Genomic DNA, 24,691 nt, shown 5'->3' with positions numbered 1-24,691 from the left:
ATTTCTTCGTTCTTTCTTTAATATTTCTTTATTCTTTTTTTAATATATTTTATATTATTTCTCTATTCATTCCCAACGGTTATATTTTTCAAATTCCCAACAGCTATATTTTTAAATCTCCTAACAATAATATTTTCAAAATTTATAATAGTCATATTTTCCAACAGGCTATTTTTTTTATAGTCACACACACACACACATATATATATTAGGAAACCATCTTTATTGCTATAGTTCCCTGTATAAGGGAAGCATGTAATCTGAACAAAAGAACAAAAGCTTTAATGCAATCAGTTCAACCTTCTTAGCAAGGGTACCGCCTGTTTCATTGTACTAATACAAAATAAATTTGACATTTTAAAAACTAATGGGAATTAGCAGTATAGCAATTGATGATGCACAAAAATTGTCAGTGAGTTAATCGTCCACACATGCGTCAATGGGTGCACCTGAAGAGCAAAAGAGAAGAATCCATCAAAGGGCACCGGTGGGGTACCGGCCAAAGACCCTCCAAAGGTTACGTCAGAAGAGGGCTCCAACAATACTAGAGAGTATGAGCTTTTAGAGAAATTGTGCGTACCTTGATTTGTGAGGGTCTTGGGGGATTTTATAGTAGCGTAGGGTTGACATTCATGCCTTGATTAAGAAGATGTTTCATTGTAGGAGAGAAACTCTTTATTTTGCATATCTTGCAGAATCCTTTCCTTGTAAGAGTCTCTTTGGTTAGGGTCAAGCGTGGGGTGCAAGACGTTTCCTTATAGGGAAATCTTCATTAATGCTCATATGTTGTGGGATTCTTTCCTTGTAGGGATTCTTCTGATTATGGTTGGGCGTAAAATGCAAGGCATTTCCATATTAGGATCATTGGAGACCACTTAGGCCACGTAGGTGTCACATGACTTTGACACCTGTCTCCCTTCAGTCTGTACACCTTAGAGAGTCCGTCCGTCTTTCTGCCTTTCCGTCTGGGGAATGATTCCTTCTACTTGCTATTTGACAAGCAAGCTAACTAGACCGTCTCTTTTGACGACACCATCGCCAATGACTAACTCTATTAATAGGATATGTCTGCTTTGGGATTTATCCCTATTAATGGGTCAGTGGCAGAGTATTCCATCCTGATAGGTCAAAGTGCTCAGACTTTATTGGACGAAAATATCCTTATTAGTGTGCAAGTTAGTTTGTTGATTCGACGAGTATATTGGGTCGTCTGCATATTCTGGGCGATGAGCAGGGTACCCAACGACCCCTTGATATGTAACGACCGTCAAGGCGGAGCATGTCAGGTGGTGTCAAGGAAGGTACCTGATGAGCACTGGGTCCCTGATGACCCCTTGGTACATAACAACCCCTAAGGCGGAGCGTGTCGCGCGGTGTCAAGGAAGGTACCTAACGACCCTTTGGTATCTGACGACCGTCAGGGCGGAGCGTGCCGCGTGGTGTCATGCTCCCTTCATGACCGACCATACTTTTGGTGATTGAAAATTCTTTTGGTAAGCTCGTGATACTTTTGGTGAACGAAGACTCTAGGGTGTTAGGAAATATTTTCTAACTAGTGAAAATATTCCCTATCAGTTATAATGGAAATTAGTACAAAGCTTAAGAACTAGTACAAAGCTAATGAGAATTAGCAGTATAGCAGTAATGGCATTTTAAAAACTTAAAAACTAGTACAAAGCTAATGGGAATTAGCAATAAGGTTGAACATCATCTGGATATACATATATAGTGCAATAGGATCACATTGTAGCAAAACAAAATGAATAGTGCAATAGGATCATATTGCAACAAAACAAAAATGAGCGACCCAACATACATTCTTAGTAGGATCACATTGCAACAAAACAAGATTAAACCACTCTCTTAATCATATACAAAATAAGAGCATTGATGATGATAATAGTCTAAGAATGAAACCTTCGCTTTTCAAGGATTTTCATTTGGCATTGACGAATATATTCTTGCTACACTGAAGACAACGTACTTACATCCATCATCATAATCTTTTTTTTTCTTCCAATTCATTCTCAATTTCTCCATTTTATTGTCCTCCTTCAGCTTTTCCATTTTCAATTTTTCCATTTCATATTCCTCTTTCGATCTTTTCATATCCAGTTCCATTTTCATTCTTGCCATTTCAAGTTTTTTATCCTTAAGTTGAATTTGCACCATCTCATGCTCATGGTTTGCAAGATGTCCTTTCTCAATACAAGCTATTTTCATCTCACTCATTTTTCTTCTTTCTTCCATCATGACATTCAATATGTCTTCCATATGTGAAGTTGTACATTGTTTGCACTTTTGTTTCTTCTATCTTTCTTTTTCGGCCTTCACCCATAGTGGTCTCTCCAAGTTTACAATTGGAACATGTGGAATATCATCATCCTCTAAACTTATTGATTCTAGATTAGAAGATGAAGATGCCTCAAATCCCCTTCTTTTTATTTTTTTATTTTTTATTTATTGCTAATTGTTAACAATAACCAACCATTTTGGTGAGTGCTTTAACAAATTCCAACAATGTTCATATTGAAATTTGGTACCCTACATTATTTGATAGAGCTATTTTGCCACATTAAGCTGAAAAATTAACAAATAGTTTATAGTTACTATCTTGAAACAATTGAAACAAATTAGCAAATTAACACAAACTTCTTTATAAGGTGTAACTTGTCTTTTTTTTTTTTTTTTTTTTTAAACAAAGATGTAACTTGTCTTCAATAGCCATAAACTTCGAGATAATAACATAAATGCCCTTTCCAAATTTTTTGAACTTTTCCCTCTATGAAGTAGCTAGAGCAACTGTCTTTTGAATGACCCATAAGCCTAAAAGGGCGGCTAAGAATGCTGAAACTGTTGCAGAACTGTAAAACTATCAGGGAATTGAAGCAAACCCATCTTCAAATTCTCATGCATGGCCTCCATGAAAGCGATTTTGTGTTGCCTAAGCTTATCACTCTTGCCTCCGAACTTGTTTCCCTTGATTACGCGGTTCGCATATTTCGAAATTCTCAGTATCCCAATGTAATTTCCTACAATACTATGATTAAATGCTTTGTTGGAAAGACCCATCAAGGTGCATTGCGTGTTTATGATCAAATGAAGGCCTTGGCAATTTTGCCGAATAGTTTTACCTTCACTTTTCTTCTGAGGTGTTTTGAATCGTTTGAAGCTCTAGGAGATGGTAGAGTGATTCATGGTGATATTGTGAAGCTAGGATTTGGTTCAAGTGTTTTTGTTCAGAATACCCTTTTGGATTTCTATGCTAAATGCAGTGGGAATTTGGATTCTGCCTGTCGGGTGTTTGAGGAAATGCCTGAAAGAGACGTGGTGTCGTGGAATTCAATGATTTCTGGGTACTTGGCGCATGGAGAAGTTGAATTTGCAATTGGGTTGTTTGATTTGATGCCTGAGAGGAGTATGGTTTCATGGAATTCTGTTGTTTCGGGGCTTTCTAAAGCTGGAAATATGGAATTGGCTTGCTCGGTCTTTGAGAGGATGCCAGAGAGAAATGAGGTTTCGTGGAATTCTATGATTTCTGGCTATGTAAGGTTGGGTGATATCAAGTCTGCACAGTGTATTTTTGATCAGATGCCAAAGAGAACTGTAGTTTCTTGGACGGCTATGATTTCTGGGTACACTATGATCGGTGATCTTGAATCTGCGAGGAACGTTTTTGATCAGATGCCATTTAAGAATGTTGTCTCTTGGAATGCTATGATTGCTGGTTATGTTCATAACCATGAGTTTGATCGAGCTCTTTATGTGTTTCATCAGATGTTAAAAGATGGCAAGTGCAGGCCTGATCAGACAACTTTGCTCAGTGTTCTTTCTGCGTGTTCTCACATGGGGTCTCTTGAACATGGGAAATGGATTGATTCTTATACCAAGAGAAACAATTTCGACTTGTCTATTCCTTTAGGCAATGCTTTGATAGACATGTTTGCAAAATGTGGAGATATAGAAAATGCAAAAGCAGTTTTTGATAAGATGGCTAAAACATGTGTAATTACATGGACTACGATGATTTTGGGTCTAGCTGTTAATGGTCATTGTAAAGACGCTCTAGCTCTCTTCGATAGGATGCATGTAGAAGGTATTAAGCCAGATGATGTCATTTTTATTGCTGTTCTGTCTGCTTGCACTCATGGAGGGTTGGTGGAAGAAGGTGAAAGGGTATTTGACCAGATGGTGCACAAGTTTGGTATTGTACCCCGAATTGAGCATTATGGTTGTATGGTTGATCTTCTGGGTCGAGCAGGGAAGTTGGAAAAAGCAGTACAATTTATCAAAGGCATGCATTTAGATCCAAATGCTGTTATTTGGGCCACTCTACTAGGTTCATGTAAGATTCATGGAAATGGGGACATGTTAGAGTCTGTAACCAGGAAAATTATGGAGCTGGAGCCTTCAAATCCTAACTATTTAACACTGATTTCAAATTTGAGTGCATCAATTGGACAGTGGAGAGCTGCTTTAATCTCTCGGGTAGCAATGAGACAGCAAGGCATGGAAAAAGTTCCTGGTTGTAGCTCAATCCAAGTAGGGGATAAGGTCCATGAATTTCTTGCCAGAGATACAAGTCATGAGGAAAGAAAGGAAATCTATTGGGCTTTATCATGTTTAAATGGACACTTGAAAGCAGTATGTTATGGATCATGAAAAACTCCCATGCTTCATTGCCCTAATAACATGTGCCTCCTGAGATGCTATGAAGAAGTTGAGTATTTAAATTACACGTCTTGGGAAAAATTCATTATCTTTATTCTGTTCCTGGAGCAAAGTTTATTCAAAAAGCAGGGTCCTAATTACTTCCAAGAAAAACCTCTCTTTTATGACACAAAATGAGAAGGTACGAAAGGTTTTAGGTACATGAAATTTTGGAGGTTGAATTGAAAAACCCAGATTAAATGTCACCCAACTTATAGAATCAGGCAAGAGAAAACTGTGGGCAGGCATGAACTTGCAAAATCAAGGTTATGGTGGCATGGTGAAGAACTATGGCCAGGGGAAGAATTAGTGTGTTAAGCCTGACCCTTATATCATCTAAGAGATGGAATGATTTGTTACAGTGGTGGCTTCCTTCTGGCCCCTCATTGAAAATGGATAACAAACCAGAATTGGAGTTCATTGTCTAGCATAAGAAACATCAAAGCATTGGGCCATCCTAGTAAAATTCAAACATTTCCATGGTTTTGAAGGTGAGAAATTCAACCTGTAGAGTTGATACTACAAAAGGAAACAATCATTAACAATTTGGATGTCACTGTAATTGGTGAGGAAGGTATAAAGGAGAGTTTATACTTAATGGCTGGCTGCTCTAACGCTTGCAGCTTGCAAGGGGCTCCTTTCATGCCTGAAGATAACTGCAGTGAGTTAATGTGTAATTTTTGCAACTAAACATGTTAGTTTCAATATACCGACACAAACTTGTTATCATTGATCCACACTATACACTATACACTAAATAATGTTTTAATTTAATTTATTTAATAGCTTTCTTATCTTCCTCTCCTTCTCTTCCAAAGAAGAAAACAAGAAGGAAGCTTTATCAAATAGTAATAGTTTATAGATTACTTGTGCAGACTCTCATTAAGTTTTTTGAGGGGAGGGGGGGGGGGTGTTTGTCTGGCTTGTTTCAACCATAAATTTGCCAGTCAACATCCTAAGTCTAGATTAATTTGTATTGTCCACCTCATCATCCAAATCTAATGATAAAATCAACAAATTGGTCAATTAATTGGAGTGGATATTACAAACTAATGACAACTAGGATTTTAATTTTAGAGATATAACAACTATTATATTAATTTTGAAACTAATTTTAGATGGTAGGATGGGCATTACAAAGTAATCTTGTTCAGTAAAATTGAAACTTAATTTTGACACTCACAAGAGCTGTGGGTTTCAAAAAAAAAAAAAAACACTCACAAGAGCTGTGACTTTACAAATGGCAATAAAAATTATTATGGCCTGGACGACTCATTAAACCTAAAAGAATCCTATGCAACGGTGGAACTCAACCTACTAGTTGGTGCTAATTCTGGCTGAAGAACCTAAGCCCACTTTGAACCACAAAGCCCACATTCTAAAGGCTAAAAGCCACCTGAAGGCCCATCCTGTTTCTGAAATCATTACCTCTTAAGGATATCACAACCTGGATTTTATTAAAAATAACTATAAAACTAAACTATATTATTAGTTAGGCAAGGTTTGAAACAAATTTCATTTCTAACAAATCGAGTCCAAAAGACTTGATTTTGCTCTGAGAGAATCGAGTGTGAGACACTCATTTCCAAGTAAGTATGGAAAGACACTCGATTTCCAAGTGCAAATTCACTGGGCAAAATCGAGTGCAGAGAACTCAAATTGTTAAAAACCAAATATGTTTAAAACATTGCCTAACTAATAATATAATTTGGGTTTTGTAGTTATTTTTTAATAAAATCCTCACAACCTTCCCAGTTGTGAATTCTGCATCTTGTCCCCATCTCCCCCCCCCCCCCCTTTTTTTTTTTTTTTTTTTTCAGTTTTAACATCAAAAAACTGTACTTATCCATTTAAAAACGGTTTATTGATTCCGATCACAATTATAAAGCTGCCATGACTCTGCTTCAGATTCCAACAAAAACAGGAATAGTGAGATGCTTTTCTAACTTTTAGTTTTGGGGGCCCGTTTCCATTTTGATGCTTTTGAATTATAATTTCTAATTCATTCTAACCTTATCCATTGTGAGTGTTGAAACCAAAATAGTAGTCATATGACACCACTGTTCAACCAGAATTTCTTTTTTTCTTAGAAATATTATCTAGATTCTTGACAGACCAACAATGCTTCTCCATATATTATGTTCCGAATCAGGTTTTTGCTGTAAAGGGTGAAAAGACATAAAAATTCAATCGGTGTTATTAGAAGGGCACATGGAAAAAATTAACAGTTTTTGGAATCTTATGGTGGGATATAATGAAAAGTTTGTCATGTTCTGGCCTAGATGTGTATTATCAGTAGCTCCTCTGCATACTGTAACTGATGCTAAAAGATACTAAATATTATCCTTGAACAGAACATAATGATGCACTTGCAGAGGAAGTTTTAGTTTAAGGCAACAGTACATAATGTTTTTGAGTGCAGAGATATTATATTAGATGTACAGCCACACATGCCGAAATTGTGGACAAAAGGAAGAACATGCACAACAGATTGAGTTTGTTCAATGTTTTTCTGATGTCATTTTCCTTTAGTAACTAGTGGGTAACATACCAGCTCAGACCAAAGGGGTATATAAAAACTGTGGGTGGTATGTATTTCTTTGCATGCAAACCAATTTTTGCTGAAAATTAGGATTTGTTGCACCTACTAAAAATACTCCGTTCCTGGAATAAAGTAAAATTGTAATCACCTTGTCTAATTTTTCTTTGCAAGTTATTAATAATTATCCAAGGCACCTGTCGTTTCAATCCTCCTTTTTCTTTGCAAGTTCAAATCAATCAACCAAAGTATCAAACCCAGGGCATAATTGTGAAAATGCTGCATATTGTGATTTGTGACAACAAATTGACAGGCATGAATCTAGAGTATGAAGATTAACATAGACAAAATGCTTATGAAGTCTGCTTACTACGGCTATGATAAAGACTATAGAGAGAGAGAGAGAGAGAGACGGTTATTTGTATATGATGTGATGCTCTTCTGATTACTTGTATTTGATGCTCATAGTTTTGATGCCCACAAAGCAATATGTTTTAACCAAACTATGTTACGGAATTTATTAAAAAAATGACTCGGGAAAGGATTCCATGTATGATGTAACACCTTTTTTTCACCTTCCATTCCTTTTTATTATTATGGTCATAAATCATATGCAAGACAAGAGGTGCCACATAGTAGGAGGGTCTAACAATGTGAACCTCCAAAACTTTGAACATGGAAAAAGAAAAGCTAGTTTTGATAAGGGATGGTGAACATTCCTAAAGAGATTGGTTTCATGTATAAAATCACTTTTGATGATAACGCAAGTGCCAAAAAGGTTGCAAAAGTTTTTGCTGGCAAAGGTTGGCAATCTTGTCTCAAAGTTCTTAAACTTGTGAATTATATTTTATTGTTAATACTTAATAAAAGTAATACAGACATTCTCTTGGTATTGAGATCTTTCAGGGCTCAATAATCTAAATACAGCAAATCTAGTCTTCTCTTCCTTTTTTTCCCCTGATTATTCTGTATTCACGTGGGCATAATGTGAGTCTGCAGATTTTTGGTGACGTGATCGTATTGTTAAAAAGCTTCGACCGGAAAATGTTGACAAAATCCACACAAAAAACGATTAAGGTCAAACTTGAGTACAAGCAAAGAAATGCTTGCGTTACTTCATAAATTTTGGTTGTCTAAGTTTTATAATAATTAACAGTATACATCATATTTAAAGTAAAGAAACATCACAGATATCAATGAAACAATAAAATTATTAGTACAAATAAATAAATATAAAAATAACCTTAAGTTATATGTCACGAGCCTAGCATGTAAGAACAAATTTTGTTTTCATCAAAGCACCAACCTTGAGTCTGCTTAGTTTTGCCCAATACAGCGAGCCAATGCACCTTTTTGTCATTACCCCTTTGACCCACTAAAATCTTTTAATCATGGCTTGTAGCTCAAAGCAAACACCATCAAGCATCTCGAAACAACTCATCACATATGTAGGGATATCAAGGGTAATTGCTTTGATCAACACTTATTATCTGGCATGGAAAGCCAACCTAAGGCGTCATGTTGGATTGGGTTTGGTTTGCATTGGTGGGTTGAATGCACAACCCTAGAGTGAGATTTTTCAATGAAAATTTGTATTTGAGATAGTTAATTTTCAATGATTTATTTGTTTAAAAAAATAATTTAAAATATAAATATAAATGTACCTATATAAGGTGAGATTTTAAAAATAAAACATTTTAACATTTTGCATTATTTATCCAAATGATTAAAATCTTTAATTTTATTTGAAATTGGTATAACATTGCATATATATATATATATATATTTATAGGGGGGAAAGTAGAAGGTCTGTCTTTTTGTTTTGTTTTGTTTTTGTTTTTAATGTGAATATTGTGAATTTTATTCAAAATGAAAAGTAACAAGTGCATTATGGAGAAGAACTTGCTTTAAGAAATAATGACTCTCTTCAATCCATAGAAAAAAATCATTAATGTCTAATGCATATTTTGCTAACAAATAAGTAAGTCTATTGCCTTGTATGCGGACATAGGATATCCCAAATTGGCGAAACACATGAATATTGAATAGTGCCAGCATACCATAGATAACTGGGGAATGCTCACCCAAAGCCTGAGAAATAATGAGGGAATCACACCCTTCAGTCATAAACTCTTGAATACCCACCAGAACTTTAGCAAACAGAAAGCCAGCTTCAATAAATTTTTAAAAAATTAAAATAATAAACTCTATATCATTTTATTTATTTATTTAGAATACTAAGTATTTTTAACAGAGAGAGAGAGAAGAGAATGTTTTTTTAAAGAAACTTACAGTAGTGTATATTTTTTCTTTTGAGAATACTAAGTATTTTTAACACACACATGGGGAGAGGGGAGAAGGTTTTTTTAAAAAACTTACACTGATGTATATCCAAAAATGTCTAACTCTTTGATACACAATACAGGTTTTAAACCTCTTTAACTGATACTCATTTTTCAATGTGAGATTAACCCACTGTTTTTTCTTTTGAAAATACTAAGTATTTTTAACACACACACATGGAGAGAGGAGAAAGTTTTTTAAAGAAACTTACAGTAGTGTATATCCAAAAGGGCCTAACTCTATATCATTAGTGTAATGTATTTTCATATATATTTTCCACAAGGTACTGAATAATTCAAAATACACGAAAATCTACCAGAGTATGTTGAATGATACACTATTAATCTTGATGGAACGTCGCTATATCATAATTTATATTAAGATAGAAACATGCAAATCATGAAATTCACATTAAAGTTTGCCTTGTCCATTTTGTAGACCTCCCCTCTGATTCAAAGCAAAGACAAATCATGAAATTCACATTAAAGTTTGCCTTGTCCATTTTGTAGACCTCCCCTCTGATTCAAAGCAAAGTGACAACTACAAATCTTATCAGTTGTCATTTAAGAACATCATTTTCCCACAAATGTTCTACAAATATCCAGAAAAACAATAATAAATAAATAGAGAACAAGAAAAAACAAAACAATTCTTAGCTACCTTGTTTCAATCTTTAACGCAGAGTTACCTGGGTCATAGGACACTCAAAAAAGGGACCAGATTCTCATTCCAGTCACCACTGATAAAAGAATTGAGGGCACATTTATGATATGTGAAGTTGCGTACACAAATTTGATTAATCCAACTAAATTTAAGTCCAATTTGGTTTTGGAAGTGAACGTCGAATTATAAATGCAAAGATATCCACAACGCAATGTGGTGCACTTTCAGCCAGTGATCATCTAGACAAGAAGAGTCCTCCCAAAAAGGTAATGTAGTATTGGGTGAAAACCTTTAGTACCTGCCTTCAATTATTCATTGATTTTGATGGCTCCTAACATGAGTCGATATTGATGATAAAATGTTCCACATGAAATGACTTGCCCTATGTCAAAATTATCTGACATTATTTAAAATAGATAAATGTATTAGTCATACAAAATGTAATATAAATGCATACTGTAATGTACATTTCAGAAGAAAATGGACAAATGCCCTTTTCGCGCAAACAAAGCAGTATTTTGCCCAATTTTCCAAACTAATTAGGGAAATGCCCCTTTTTTGAAACCCGATTTTCTCAAAATCAAGTTAAGTCCTATAGTGACGTTTTCTATAGTGATGTTTTGGAACTCGAGCTCCATGAACTCAAGTTATAGGTAATATATATATATATATATATTGTCTATAAGTCGAGTTCATGGAGCTCGAGTTTCAAAACGCCATTATAGGTTCTTAAAACGTCACTATAAGCTCCTTAAAATGCCACTATAAGGATCCAAAATTTTATTTTTTATTTTTTTTATAACTCAATTATTAGATAATCGAGTTAGAAAAAATTGGCATTTCCCTAATTAGTTTGCGAAAGGGGGCAAAACGTCACTTTGTTTGCACGAAAAGGGCATTTGCCCATTTTAGCCATACTTTTCATATCTAGGTTTATTTACTCAGTTGCTCACTCTCGACGAGTTTTCATATTTTGAAGCCGGTATATGATTTATTTATTTCCAATAGTTTTAAAATTTATCTTTATTTATGTATGTAACTAAACAATCATACATCTATTGATCTCTCATTTGATTGTGTCATTGATTTTTAACACTATTCATTGCTGGAAAAACCCAGATTTTATAGCGAAAACCCAATGTTTAAAATTATGAAAGATTCAAGAGATTTAAGTAAAAGATTAATGGAAAGATGGAGAATTAAGGATATAGTTTCTTGAGAAAATAAGATATAATTTTTAAATATGGACCAGCTACTGGGAGTAGGATTGCCGCGAAAATTTTTAAACTAAGTTTGGTAAATGATTTTGATTTGAACCAAAAAAGCTATAGCAATATGAGAAAATTGAATTTCAACTGTTATAAAAGATCAAGTGTTGTGTGTCTCTCATTTAAAAGAAAAAAAAGTGTCGTGTGTCAAATTTTATATTATCTCTTTATTTATAATAATATTTTATCTACTTATCTCAATTTTGGGCATTAAAGTTATATCATTTGTGCTGTTAATGAAATTGCTGGTCTTAAGAGGACAAGGTTTCTCTCCAAACTAGTTTAGAGAGAACCCTTTAAACTTCTTTTATATCGTTTTATTTGATGTAAATTTTAAAAATCTGACCATTAGATTACATGTTTTTTATGTTCTTCACAAACATGCCAAATTTCGTTCAAATCAGATCTTATTTACTATTTGATTAATAAACTTATTTTTTATGCATAATTTTTTACCACAAAAACTTGAAATTTAAACTTGCCATTTATGACATAACTATAAATCTTTAATATTTTTGAAATTTTGAAAGTATGAAAAATATATTAAGAACATGTAAGCCAATTATTAGATTCTTAAAATTTATATCCAGTAAAAAGATATAAGAGAAGTTTGTAAGGTTGTCATGGAAAATTTGTCCATAACCACCAGGGGTGGGGCAAAGTTACCATATAAGATTCCTATGATAAATGGTTGAATCAGGCGGTTTCAAGTTTTGAACAGGTTGTGTAAGGATCAAAAACTTCTCAAATTAAATTTGGTAATTAATTCTAACTAGTGTATATCCCGCACAATGTGCGGGCTAGTTAGTTTTATTTATTTATTTTGAATTAGGATACTTTTATTTGTTATTTATGGTTGTTAGAAATACTGAATGATTGTATTGTATTTCATAATGAAGGAATATACATGCGATGCCTTTATATAGGAGGCATATGTATGTGGTACAAGTAAGCATATGTGTGCGGTACAAGTAAAGTATAGTACAAGTACAAGTGTGCTATGCAAGTAAACTAGCTGGGCCTAAAGCCCATAACATAATATACATTAACAGCCCCCTTCAAACTCAAGGTGGATGTGAGACCAGCTTGAGGTTATCAACCAAATCATGAGTGCGTCCCTTAGGAAGTGCCTTGGTGAAGATATCTGCAAGTTGATCTTTGGAGGAGACGGAGAAAAGCTTGAGAGCACCATGGACAAGATGAGAACGGATAAAATGACAATCAATCTCAATGTGTTTAGTCAGTTTGTAGAAGACGTCATTGTGAGCAATATGAATGGCACTCTGGTTGTCACAATAAAGGGGAGTAGCAAAGGATGTGGACACACCCAAATCCTTAAGAAGCCATCGTAGCCAAAGGAGCTCAGATGTGGTGTCAGCAAGAGCACGATATTTTGCTTCAGTACTGGAGCGGGCCATGAAAGTTTGTTTCTTACTTCACCAAGAAATTAAAGAAGAACCAAGGAGAAAGCAATAACCTGTAATGGACCTTCGATTAGTGGGATCTCCTACCCAATCAGCATCAGAGAATGCACGGAGTACAAGAGGAGACTGAGCTGAGTAGAAAAGGCCATAGAAGAGAATGCCCTTCAAGTATCGTAGAATGCGCAAAACAGTAGCATAGTGAGTCGATCGTGGAGCAGACAAATACTGGCTCACCTGATGAACAACCTAAGAAATGTCTGGACGAGTAACTGTGAGATAAACTAGGCTGCCAACCAATCGTCTGTAAAGATAGGGATTAGACAACGGTTTCCCCCCCCCCCCTCGAGGGTGTCAGATGTGCATTAAGTTCAACTGGAGTGTCAACAATCTTACTGTCAGTGAGTCCAGCTCGAGATAAAAGGTCAGATGCATACTTGGCTTGAGTAATATAAAGACCATCTGTAGAACGAGTGATCTCAAGACCCAAGAAATAGCTGAGATGTCCAAGGTCTTTCATCTCAAACTGCTGACTAAAAAAATCCTTGAGTTCTTGAATGCCACTGAGGTCAGCACCAGTTATGATCATATCATCCACATATAGGAGAAGTAAAATGGTGCCTTTATCATTGCGACGAAGAAATAAGACAGAATCCTAAGGATTGGCAGTGTAACCCAAGCGAAAGATGGTGGAGCTGAACTTGGCAAACCAAGCTCATGGAGCTTGTTTAAGGCCATAAAGTGCACGTCGAAGGCGACAAACCTTATTTGTTTCAACAGAAAGACCAGGAGAAGGTTGCATATAGACTTCTTCATGCAAATCCCCATTAAGGAATGCATTTTTAACATCCATTTGAAAAAGGTCCCATTTACTAGCAGCGACAACAGCTAAGAGGGCACGAACAGAGGAGATACGGGCAACTGGAGCAAAAGTCTCTTCATAATCAATCTCATACTCCTGTGTAAAACCTTTTGCAACAAGACGAGCCTTGTAGCGCTCGATGGACCCATTAGAGCGAGTCTTGATCTTATAAATCCACTTACAACCAACCACAGACTGACTAGAAGAGAGAGTAACCAGATCCCAAGTATGGTTTTTGGTTAATGCATCAATTTCTTCTTTCATTGCAATTTACCATAAAGGGTCAATAGAGACCTCACGATAGGTTTAAGGCTCATGGAGTGTAGCAAGGGTAGTGTAACAATGATAGTCAAGTAAATGTCCAGGAATGGATCTTACCCGGGTTGAGTGGCGAGGTGGAATGTCTTGTGGAGGATCTTCAGGCGAAGCAGGAGCAGGGGACCTAGGCTCAAGGTGGGGTAGCTCGTCATCAACCTGTTCATCTACAACCTATTTAGGAGAATCATCAAAAATATCTGAAGATTGAATAAAGAAGTCCAAAGGAGGATCAAGAGTATCTGTAGAAGGAACAGGAGACTCATCTAGAAAGATTTCTAAAACAGAAGAGTTAGTTAGGGAAGAACAAAAGTGAGAGAGTTCAACAAACAAGCGATGTTCCCAAAAGACAACATTACGAAAAGCACGAAGACGATGAGAGACAGGATCATAGCACCAATACCCTTTTTGAGTTTCACCATAACCAAGGAAACAACAAAGTCTAGATCGAAGCTCAAGTTTGTTGTGCTCATGAGGCTGAAGAAGAACGAAACAAGCAGATCCGAAGGAGCGAAGGTAATGATAGTCAGGGGGTGACCCAAAAAGGCGCTCATACAGAGTCTGATTATGGATGACAGTGCTTGGAATGCGATTAATGGCATGAACAGCATGAAGAGTGGCTTCACCCCAAAATGGGGCAGGAACTTTAGCAGAAAGAAGAAAAGCACGGACAGTGTCAAGAATATGACAAAGTTTTCTTTCGACTCAACCATTTTGTTGAGAGGTGCCTAGACAGGTTAGATGATGAACAGTGCCATAGGAATGTAACAGAGCTTGAAAAGCATATTGAGTATATTCAAGAGCATTATCAGAACGAAAAGTTTTGATATGTTTGGAGAATTGTGTTTCAACCATTTTTGCAAAGTTACTGTATATTGGTAAGATTTCAGAACGAGATTTCATAGGAATGATCCAACTATAACGGAAATAATCATCAATAAAAACAACAAAATAACGAGATCCACCAATACTAGTAACAGGAGAAGGTTCCCAAACATCAGAATGAATTAACTCAAAAATACTATTAGAGATAGATTCACTATTATTGAAAGGTAAAGCTGGCTGTTTTCCTAACTGGCATAAAGTACAATCAAAATTGTCTTTGGACATAGAACCCAACAAACCCTTAGAAGCTAACTGTTGTACCCGAGTAGATGAGGCATGACCAAGACGAGAATGCCAAAGTACAAGAGAAGGTAAGGAAGAAACTGCAGTAGCAACAGAGACAGGAGCAATAGGTGGAAGATGAAGATTGTCCACGGGAAACATACGCCCAACCCTAGGACCAGTGCCAAGCTCTTGCCCCGTCCTCGGATCCTGCACAATACACTCAGAATAGTAAAAAATAAAGCAATATCCTAGTTCAGCTAATTGTCCCACAGAGCACAAATTATAGGATAGGTCAGGAACATGGAAGACCCCAGGAACAGAGAGGTTAGAGGTCGAAACAAAACCTAGACTATTCCCATGCATGGTGGAACCATTAGCTATATGAATATTAAGAGGATATGGTGCAGGGTCAAGTTTGGAGAATAAGGATGAGTGAGGTGTCATGTGATTGCAACAGGCAGAATCAAAAAGCCAAGTTTGAGACTTACCGGGCAGAACTGAGAAAGCAGTGGAAAGAGATGCATTACCAGCCATACGAACAGCCTGAGCTATGATCTCCTGTAGTTCAGTGGGGGAAAGGTTGATAGTGGATCCAGAAGACTGTGACTCACTTGAAATGGAAGGCATTGGCGGAGTAGGCTCAACATTAGCAACAGCAGCAGTAGATTTGTTGCGACAATAACAAGTCTCAATGGTGTGGTCAGGACGCTCGCAATAATTGCAGAACTTCTTGTTGGTCTGCTTGCGACGATTTCTAGAGCTAGAGGAATCACCTGATTGCTGAGGTTGCTCAATGAAAGGAGCAGAAGGAGTAATAGCCAAAACATTGAACTTATTCTAAGCTTGAAGGGTTGCAAGCCGAGCTTCTTCTCTAACCAACTCGTTTACAGCAGTATCAAGAGAGGAAGGAGGACTGCGATTAAGAAGTTGACCTCGAATGGGCTCAAAGTCCTTGTGAAGTGACATCAGGAATTATATAGACGAAATTCATCTCTAACTGTAGCATATTGCTGAGCATCTTTTGAGCATGCCCAAATTGGATCAGAAAGGTCAATTTAGTCCCAAATGAAGCGAAGCTGATCATAGTAGTCATTGATGGATTGCCCTGGTTCTTGTCGAAGTTGATGCAATTCAACTACCAACTGATATTTCATGGATCCGTGAGTAGTGGAGTACCTTTTGGCCAACATATCCCATGCTGATTTTGCATCATCAATGCTGCCTAACAGATTAAAGATGGAGGGAATGGAAGTGTTCCGAATCCATGTGAGGATCATGTGGTTGTGACTATCCCATTCAATCATGCGACCAAGGAAGGCAACATCTTCTTTACTTGCTCCCTTGACAGGAATGGTAATTGCACCAGTACAGTAATGCCAGAGCATGCGACCCTTAAGAAAACTGCGCATAGCTTGAGACCAAGATAAGTAATTCTTGTTCCCCTCAAATACAGTATTGATTGGGCGAGAAGAAAAACATCATTTTTATCCATTTAGAAACACAATATGCAAAAACAGACTGCAAAAATGAAATCTACGCGAAAAACTGGGTAAGGAGAACCTGGATTGAAAATGTCAACCCTAAAAAGTCAACGGTCAAAGTCAACGGCCGGTCAAAGTCAACAGTCAACGGCGGTCAACGGTCAGCGTAGATGACGTCAGCAGGATGACGTGGCGCTGACATCAGTAAGTGACTGGATGCTGACGTAAGCTAAGGCTAACGTGGCACTGATGACGTCACGGGTGACGTCAGCCTAAAGCTTAGACGACGCGTGGGAGCGCGTGTGGCGCGTGGACTGCTGAAGCAGAAACTCTAGGCAGCGCATGAGGGCGCGTGGCAACTCTAATGGTTGCGAGGCTTTCACCCACTTGTAGATCCGAGGAAGACGATCTTAGTGGTGCCTGCAAAAATTTTATCAGAGCAATATTCACGGGGGTGACGGTACGTGCAGTGGTCTGTACGGTGTGGGACTCCTCAACGGCAGCGGCTGTAGGTCTGGAACCCAAAAACAACGGCTGGAAGACGTTAAAGGTTCAACGACAAAAGGCTGAGGCGACTGTTGTGATGGCGGAAGCGTAATTGAGAATGGAGTAACACCAATAAGGACAAGACTGCTAAGAAAAGGATCAGAGCAGTGGCTCTGATACCATGTTAGAAATACTGAATGATTGTATTGTATTTCATAATGAAGGAATATACATGCGATGCATTTATATAGGAGGCATATGTGTGCGGTACAAGTAAGCATATGTGTACGGTACAAGTAAAGTGTAGTACAAGTACAAGTGAAGTGTGCTATGCAAGTAAACTAGCTGGGCCTAAAGCCCATAACATAATATACATTAACAATGGTAAAATAAATAAAACTCTCTAACACAGCTTGGCTTAGTTATTTTGCATCACTAACGTGAACTTTTTATTTATCAAAACAAAAGAACCTTGAAAATATTTTTCTCAAATGCTAAACAAAGAAAAATATTTTTTTTTTTAAAATCAAGCTAAATTATATTTTATTCAAGCTTGCACAGCCCCCAAATCTTGCAAATAGAAAATGGTAATTCTTTCTCTTTCTAACATTTTTTTTCAGCATTCAAGAAGCCCCAAAGGAAATTGGGAAAAAAATAACTAATTGAAAATGTAAAGACCCACAGGCTGAAAACCTTAAAAATCAATACTTGCAAAGAAAATGAAACATGCCCATCAAACCAATATGCTCAAATTCCGTATCCAATTTTGAAAGGCTTCCATGTGGAGCATTCTCCCCTCCCAAGTCAAAGATTAACTTATGACTGAATAGAAGTTTAGCAATTATATATTACAAATCAGAACCAAATCTTACACGAATACCCACAACAAAACTGCTTCTAACCTAAATACGTACCTAAATTACAAAAAAAAATTCAAATTATTTAAAATAAATAAATCTAACCCAAATACCTAAATCAAAACCAATCCAATCAAAATACCCATGATATTTAAACCTAAGAGATAAGTCAACTACTAATGGCTAAATTTCGTACCGTAAAAAAGTGTGAGAAAAAAATGTATTAAGTTAGAAAATTATTAAAACACAAAATAGAAAAAATCTATATTCAAAAGAAGAATTACATTTAAATCATCATTGATCCAAGTATATTGCATATGGTATTACAAACCTTTTTAAGCCCTTTGAACATTTCTGTAAGCTTTCTATAAATCTTGAAGATAGAAAAACTACTATGCATTGCAGTTATTGTCCCCAAAAAATGCATCTAAGACTTTTCTTTTGCCAACAAATTTCTATGTACAAAATATAAATGTTTACACTAAGCCAGCAAGTCTTAGATATCTTCCATCACAGCTGTTATTTGCCAAGGCAAAGCCCCTTTCTTAGAAATATCTCCCCACCAATCTTTATCATCAATTGAGAAAATAATTCAAAGGAAAACTCTCAAAGATAAATATTTTAACTTTTTCCCCCTTTCAAATAAAGCTAAAACAAAGAATCATCCTGCAACCTAGAGAACAAAAAGGGTAATAACGATTTTAAGCAATTCCTATGAATTGGGGTTAGTTACTTAGTTTGTATATCAAAAGAAAAATTATAAGTAAAACCACCGAAAAGCACAAGAGGTAGCATGTCAAACACATGTTTCTATAGGCCTCCCAAGCATCTTTGGTGTCTCTCTCCACATGGTGAACCAAAACAGAAACTCCTGCAGTAAAAATTCAAGGCATCCATGCTAATTTGTTTTAAATAGGAAAAAACGAAACCCCTATTCCCAGCAAGAGTGAATGAAAGTTTTGTCAAACAAATGGGGTCCATGTTTCAAATGGAAATGAAAAGAATGTTATTTGCAATGAATTTATAAACAACTCCAGACTCCTTCTTACATTGTCAAAAAATGGGGAGCATATATACTTCATCTTGTGGAGAATTGTGCTAACAAAAAAAAAAAAAAAAAAAAACTCAAAGTCAAGGGGAAACGAATAAAATTGCAGAGAGGGGTGAACCTTAGTGAGAATCATATCCAAAGGACCCGCCCTTGCTTTTGAATCTCCTATATCTATAAGAAGGTTCCATTAAAAGTTTTTTTAATAATCTTTCATCAATACCTATTAATGATTTTTTTTTTTCATTACTAAATTTTGAATCAAATTGTAAAGTAATAGCATATTCTACTGCAATAATGTTATTATATGATTTTCTTTTGCAATTGAATATTCGACATGTTTTTAGACCCCTTAAAAACACAATTGGATTAACCTAGTTAACAAGCCAAGTTATTACTTAGTCCAAATTCCAGATCTAAGTTAACACAATCATATATCATATCAATGTAAAATGTGGAATACAAAGAACACAAAGATATGATGACCCAAGAAAACCAAACCGGTAAAAAACCTAGGGAGGATTTAACCTAGCTACCTTCAAAGTAAAACTGAATCCACTATGAAAAAATTGAAGTTTTACAATAGCAACTTAGACCACTAACATCCTATTGCTACCTCATGTAGAAAACTTACTAACACGACCACGTGCAAGCTTCGAGACCATGGACTCCTTCTTTCTTGGATTCTCCAGCAAGTACAAGTACTCTCGCTTGTATATTTTTAAACTCTTTAGTGCAGCAACTGAATGATTATCAAGCTCTCAATGAAATCTCCTTCTTGATAATCTTAAGCATGTGTGAAGGCAACCACCTTTCAGATCTCATAAGAGATTCACACACACAGCAAGTAGAGTAACATCAAAAACGTGGCTAGGGTTTCCCTTTTATACCTAGGGCAAAACATAAAACCTTACACGTCATATGGGCTTAGGGCTGAGTTGGAAATTCTGCAGAAAAAACATTCTGCCCGACTTTCGATTGGTCGAGTCTAATTCTCGAAAGATCAAGCTAGACCAAATTGCACAATGAATTCTACAGCAGCTCGATTCCAACTTTACATAAAACACATATTTTGAGCAAGTCTAAAACAAGACTAAAAATCTGTTTTGATCATGGTTTGCCAACAATACAAATTAGAGTTCTAATACATTAGTTCCTAAGTACTTAAAACCTAACAAACTCCCCCTTTAACAATCCGTGACAAAACACAAACACAATGCTCAAAGTTACAAGTAAAAGCCCTTTACAAAAATAATGCCCATTACAAAATAATCTAATCTAACTACTATCCATCAATTGCAAATGTAGACAGCAGCACGACTGAATCAACCTCTATATTTCCTGAAATACTTAACAAACACATAAACGTATGTGTGGAAAATACAAGTAAAACAAAAATAAATTCTTGACTTCACAAAACACAAAACAAAGACATATATCATGAATAACTCATAAATATAAATCAATAAGCAGTGAAACAAGAAACATAGATAATAATGTATCTCCCCCTAACATGAATAGCCCAAAAACAATACATCAAAAGCCAAAAAGAATACATACACAGTGAAGCACCTAGATACAATCTAAACTCCACAAGCTCTAACAAACAAAATCTGTCCCCCTAACTACAAAAAAAATCCTATACAAGTGTCCAAAAGTACTCGCCCTTTTTGTGATGGAATGCCAAAGGACAATCACAATCCATCATCAAAAGGAGGTGGCGAAAACGAACGTCTAAGATGTGCCAAATCTGCTCGCAAAGCATGGAGCTCATCAAGCATGTCCACCAAAATCTGACCATGAGCCGCCTAAATGATCAAGACAGTCTCCAAAGTACGACGAATCTCGATCAATCGAAAGTCAGACAGAATGTTTTTTCTGTAGAATTTTCAACTCAGCCCTAAGCCCATATGATGTGTAGGATTTTATGTTTTGCCCTAGGTATAAAAGGGAAACCTTAGCCATGTTTTTGTGGTTGCTCTACTTACTGTGTGTGTGAATCTCTTGTAAGATCTGAGAGGTGGTTGCCTTCACACATGTTTAGAATTATCAAGAAGGAGATTTCATTGAGAGCTTGATGATCATTCAGTTGCTTCACTAAAGAGCTTAAAGATGCACAAGCGGGAGTACTTGTACTTGCTAGAGAATCTAAGAAAGAAAGAGTCCGTGGTCTCGGAGCTTGCACTTGGTTGTGTCAGTAAGTTTTCTACATGAAGTAGTAATAGGATGTTAGTGGTCTAAGTCACTATTATAAAATTTCAATTCTTTCATAGTGGATTCAGTTTTACCTTGAGGATAGCTAGGTTAAATCCTCCCTATAATTTTTACCAGTTTGGTTTTCCTAGGTGATCATATCTTTGTGTTCTTTATATTTCGCACTTTACATTGGTATGATATATGATTGTGTTAACCTAGATCTGGAATTTGGACTAAGTAATAACTTGGCTTGTTAACTAGGTTAATCCAATTGTGTTTTTAAGGGGTTTGTTTTTAGACTCCTTAAAACACAATTAGGAAGTTACTGTCCCCTTAAAATAAAACATGCATGCTTTCTTCAACATTGAAGGATTCTTTTCTTTTTCTTTTTCTTATTACCGTTTGGGAAAAAGTTTTAAAAAAAAAATTATTTTCTTTTTCTTACTTTTAAAAAAAAATAAAAAATAAACTATCAAAAACTACATAATGCCAAAGAAAATGAGGGGTTTTTGGGTTGGATAGTTGTTATTTGGGCTAGACTAGCTAGGCTGATTGGGAAAAAAAGGGCCTAAGGTTTTGGAAAGGGAGCTCAACTATAAAAATAAAATATATAATAACTATATATATATATATATATAAAGGACTCGGGGGGCTAGGACACCTTGGGCCCCCACCTAGGTCCGTCCTTGAAACTAGTGATTTTTAATTAAATGCACATGCATGCTTTCTTCAACATTGAAGGATTCTTTTCTTTTTCTTATTACTGTTTCGCAAAAAAAAAAAAAAAAAATCTTTTTTTTTTGTTTTCTTTTTCTTATGTTAAATAAAAATAAAAAATAAACTACAAAAACTACATAATGCCAAATAAAATGTGGGTGTTTTTTTTTCTCCAAGTTTCTTATGTGATCATCTTGATTGACATTTATATGATTTAAAATAAATTATACCAACAGTAAAATATTTTATTTTATTTTTAACAACTTGCTACAATCAACTAGTATTTATACCAGTTTATGTAGTTGCAAAAAATTTAGTGTAGCTTCTCCTATAACACATGATTTTTTGTATTTGGTGGTAAAATAGTTTTTTTGCTAAAATAAAATCACCATTGTCAAATTTTTATTGTTTTTGTTAAGTTTTAGGGTTGGATAGTTGTTATTTGGGTTAGACTAATTAGGCTATTGAGAAAAAAGGGACCAAGGTTTTGGAAGAGGGGCCTAAGACAAAAATAAAATATATAACAACTATATAAAAAAAAAAAAAACATAAATAATTGGACCGGGGGGCCCATCCCTAACACTAGTGAAAAAAAAAAATTAATTAATTAATTCAAATACACATGCATGCTTTCTTCAACATTGGAGGATTCTTTTCTTTTTTTTTTGTTATTACCGTTGGCAAAAATTTATAAAAAAAAAATCTTTTTTTGTTTTCTTTTTCTTACATTTAAGAAAAATAAAATATAAACTATCAAAAACTACATATTGCCAAATAAGATGAGGGCTATTTTTCCTACAACTTTCTTATGTGATAATCTTGATTGACATTTATATGATTTAAAATATATTATACCAACAATAAAATATTTTATTTTATTTTTAACAACTTGCTGTAATCAACTAGTATTTATACCAATTTACTGTAGTTGCAAAAAATTTAGTGTAGCTTCTCCTATAACACACGATTTTTTTGGTATTTGGTAGTAAAATAGTTTTTTTGTAAAATAAATCACCATTGTCAATATTTTTATTGTTTTTGTTAAGTTTTTGGGTTGGATAGTTGCTATTTGGGTTCGACTAATTAGGCTGATTGAGAAAAAAGGGACCCAAGGTTTTGGAAGAGGGGCCTAACGACAAAAATAAAATATATAACAACTATAGAAAAAAAACATAAATAAATGGACCCGAGGGGCCCATCCCTGACATCAGTGAAAAAAAAAATTAATTCAAATACACATGCATGCTTTCTTCAACATTGAAGGATTCTTTTCTTTTTATTTCTTTTTCTTTTTGTTATTACCGTTTGGCAAAAATTCATTTTTTGTCTCCTTTTTCTTACTTAAAAAAATAATAAAAAAAAACTATCAAAAACTACATAATGCCAAATAAAATGAGGTTTTTTCTTCCAAGTTCTTATTGATCATCTTGATTGACATTTATATGATTTAAAATAAATATACCAACAATAAAATATTGTATTTTATTTTAACAACTTGCTATAGTCAACTAGTATTTATACATTTACTGTAGCTGCAAATATTTAGCTTTAACTTCTACTATAACACATGAATTTTCGTTCTTTGGTGATAAAATAGATTTTTTTGCTAAAATACAATTACCATTGTCAATGTTTCTATTCTTTTTTTTTTCTTTTTTTTTTTCTTTTTTTTAAGTTTTTGGGTTGGATGGTGGCAATTTGGGTTAGACTAGCTAGGTTGATTGGGAACAAATTGGTATAAGATTTTGGAAGGAGGGCCCAACTATAAAAATAAAATATATAATCAAAAGTTGGACCTAGGGGTGCTCGGGCCCCCACCTAAGTCTGTTCGTAACACTAGTGGAAAAAAAAAATTAATTGAAATACAAATGCGTGCTTTCTTCAATATTGAAGGATTCTTTTCTTTTTCTTTATTTTTTTTTTCTTTTTCTTATTACCATTTTGCAAAAAGTTAAATAAAAAAATCGAATTTTGTATTCCTTTTCTTACATTTAAAAAAAAAATAAAAAATAAACTATCAAAAACTACATATTGCCAAATAAGATGAGGGCTTTTTCTCCTCCAACTTTCTTATGTGATCATCTTGATTGACATTTATATGATTTAAAATAAATTATACTAACTGTGGGGGGAAAAAGCCCAAAACTACTTAATGGGCCCGGAACCCCCTATTAAGGACTATTGAATTTCCGAGGATTAACAGGTGGTTAGGATGGCCCATCCAAAAGCAGGAAGCCCAGAAGCGGAAGCGGAGTGTCATCCGAAGAGGTCACCATTGGTCCGAGGACGTCTTGCTCCTCAGCTATGATGAGCCTTGATCAAACGAACGTGTGGAAGGTTCGACTAATCTTCCCAACGATCCCAACGGCAATGATAGGTCCTGGTTGGATCCGAAAATGATCAGAACTAAAAAATATCTAAAGGAAAAGCTGCTACCACCGTATTTAATGCGCTGCAACAGCTTTTCTGGCCGCATTTATGTGGAGAAGACCCCTGAACAGTGCAACCTCAGCTACCGCCACTCACAAAGAACCAAAGTAGACACATGACGTGACATGTACTTAAGTAGACGCGTGGATGAAGAACAGGTAGACAATGGAGATGATAGGAAGGGATGTTATATAAAGAAGAAGGGTCCCTGATAATGGAGGGGAGGGGGGAAGAGAAGGAGAAAG

At 35.4% G+C, this 24,691-nt stretch overlaps 1 protein-coding gene across 1 annotated transcript; it reads left to right on the top strand.

Annotated features, from left to right (window-relative positions):
* The first annotated feature begins 2,798 nt into the window (after window positions 1-2,798).
* Window positions 2,799-5,441, top strand: LOC112040058 (pentatricopeptide repeat-containing protein At1g08070, chloroplastic-like). Its single transcript, XM_024072956.2, has one exon. It carries the CDS (start codon window positions 2,845-2,847, stop codon window positions 4,660-4,662), a length of 1,818 nt encoding a protein of 605 aa, XP_023928724.2. The 5' UTR covers window positions 2,799-2,844; the 3' UTR covers window positions 4,663-5,441.
* Window positions 5,442-24,691: the final 19,250 nt, after the last annotated feature.

The sequence above is a fragment of the Quercus suber genome, unplaced genomic scaffold (genome assembly GCF_002906115.3).
Source record: "Quercus suber isolate HL8 unplaced genomic scaffold, Cork oak 2.0 scaffold_38, whole genome shotgun sequence".
Lineage (NCBI taxonomy): Eukaryota > Viridiplantae > Streptophyta > Magnoliopsida > Fagales > Fagaceae > Quercus > Quercus suber.
The sequence above is the reverse complement of the archived record's forward strand: the minus strand, read 5'-3'. Positions and strand labels throughout refer to the sequence as shown.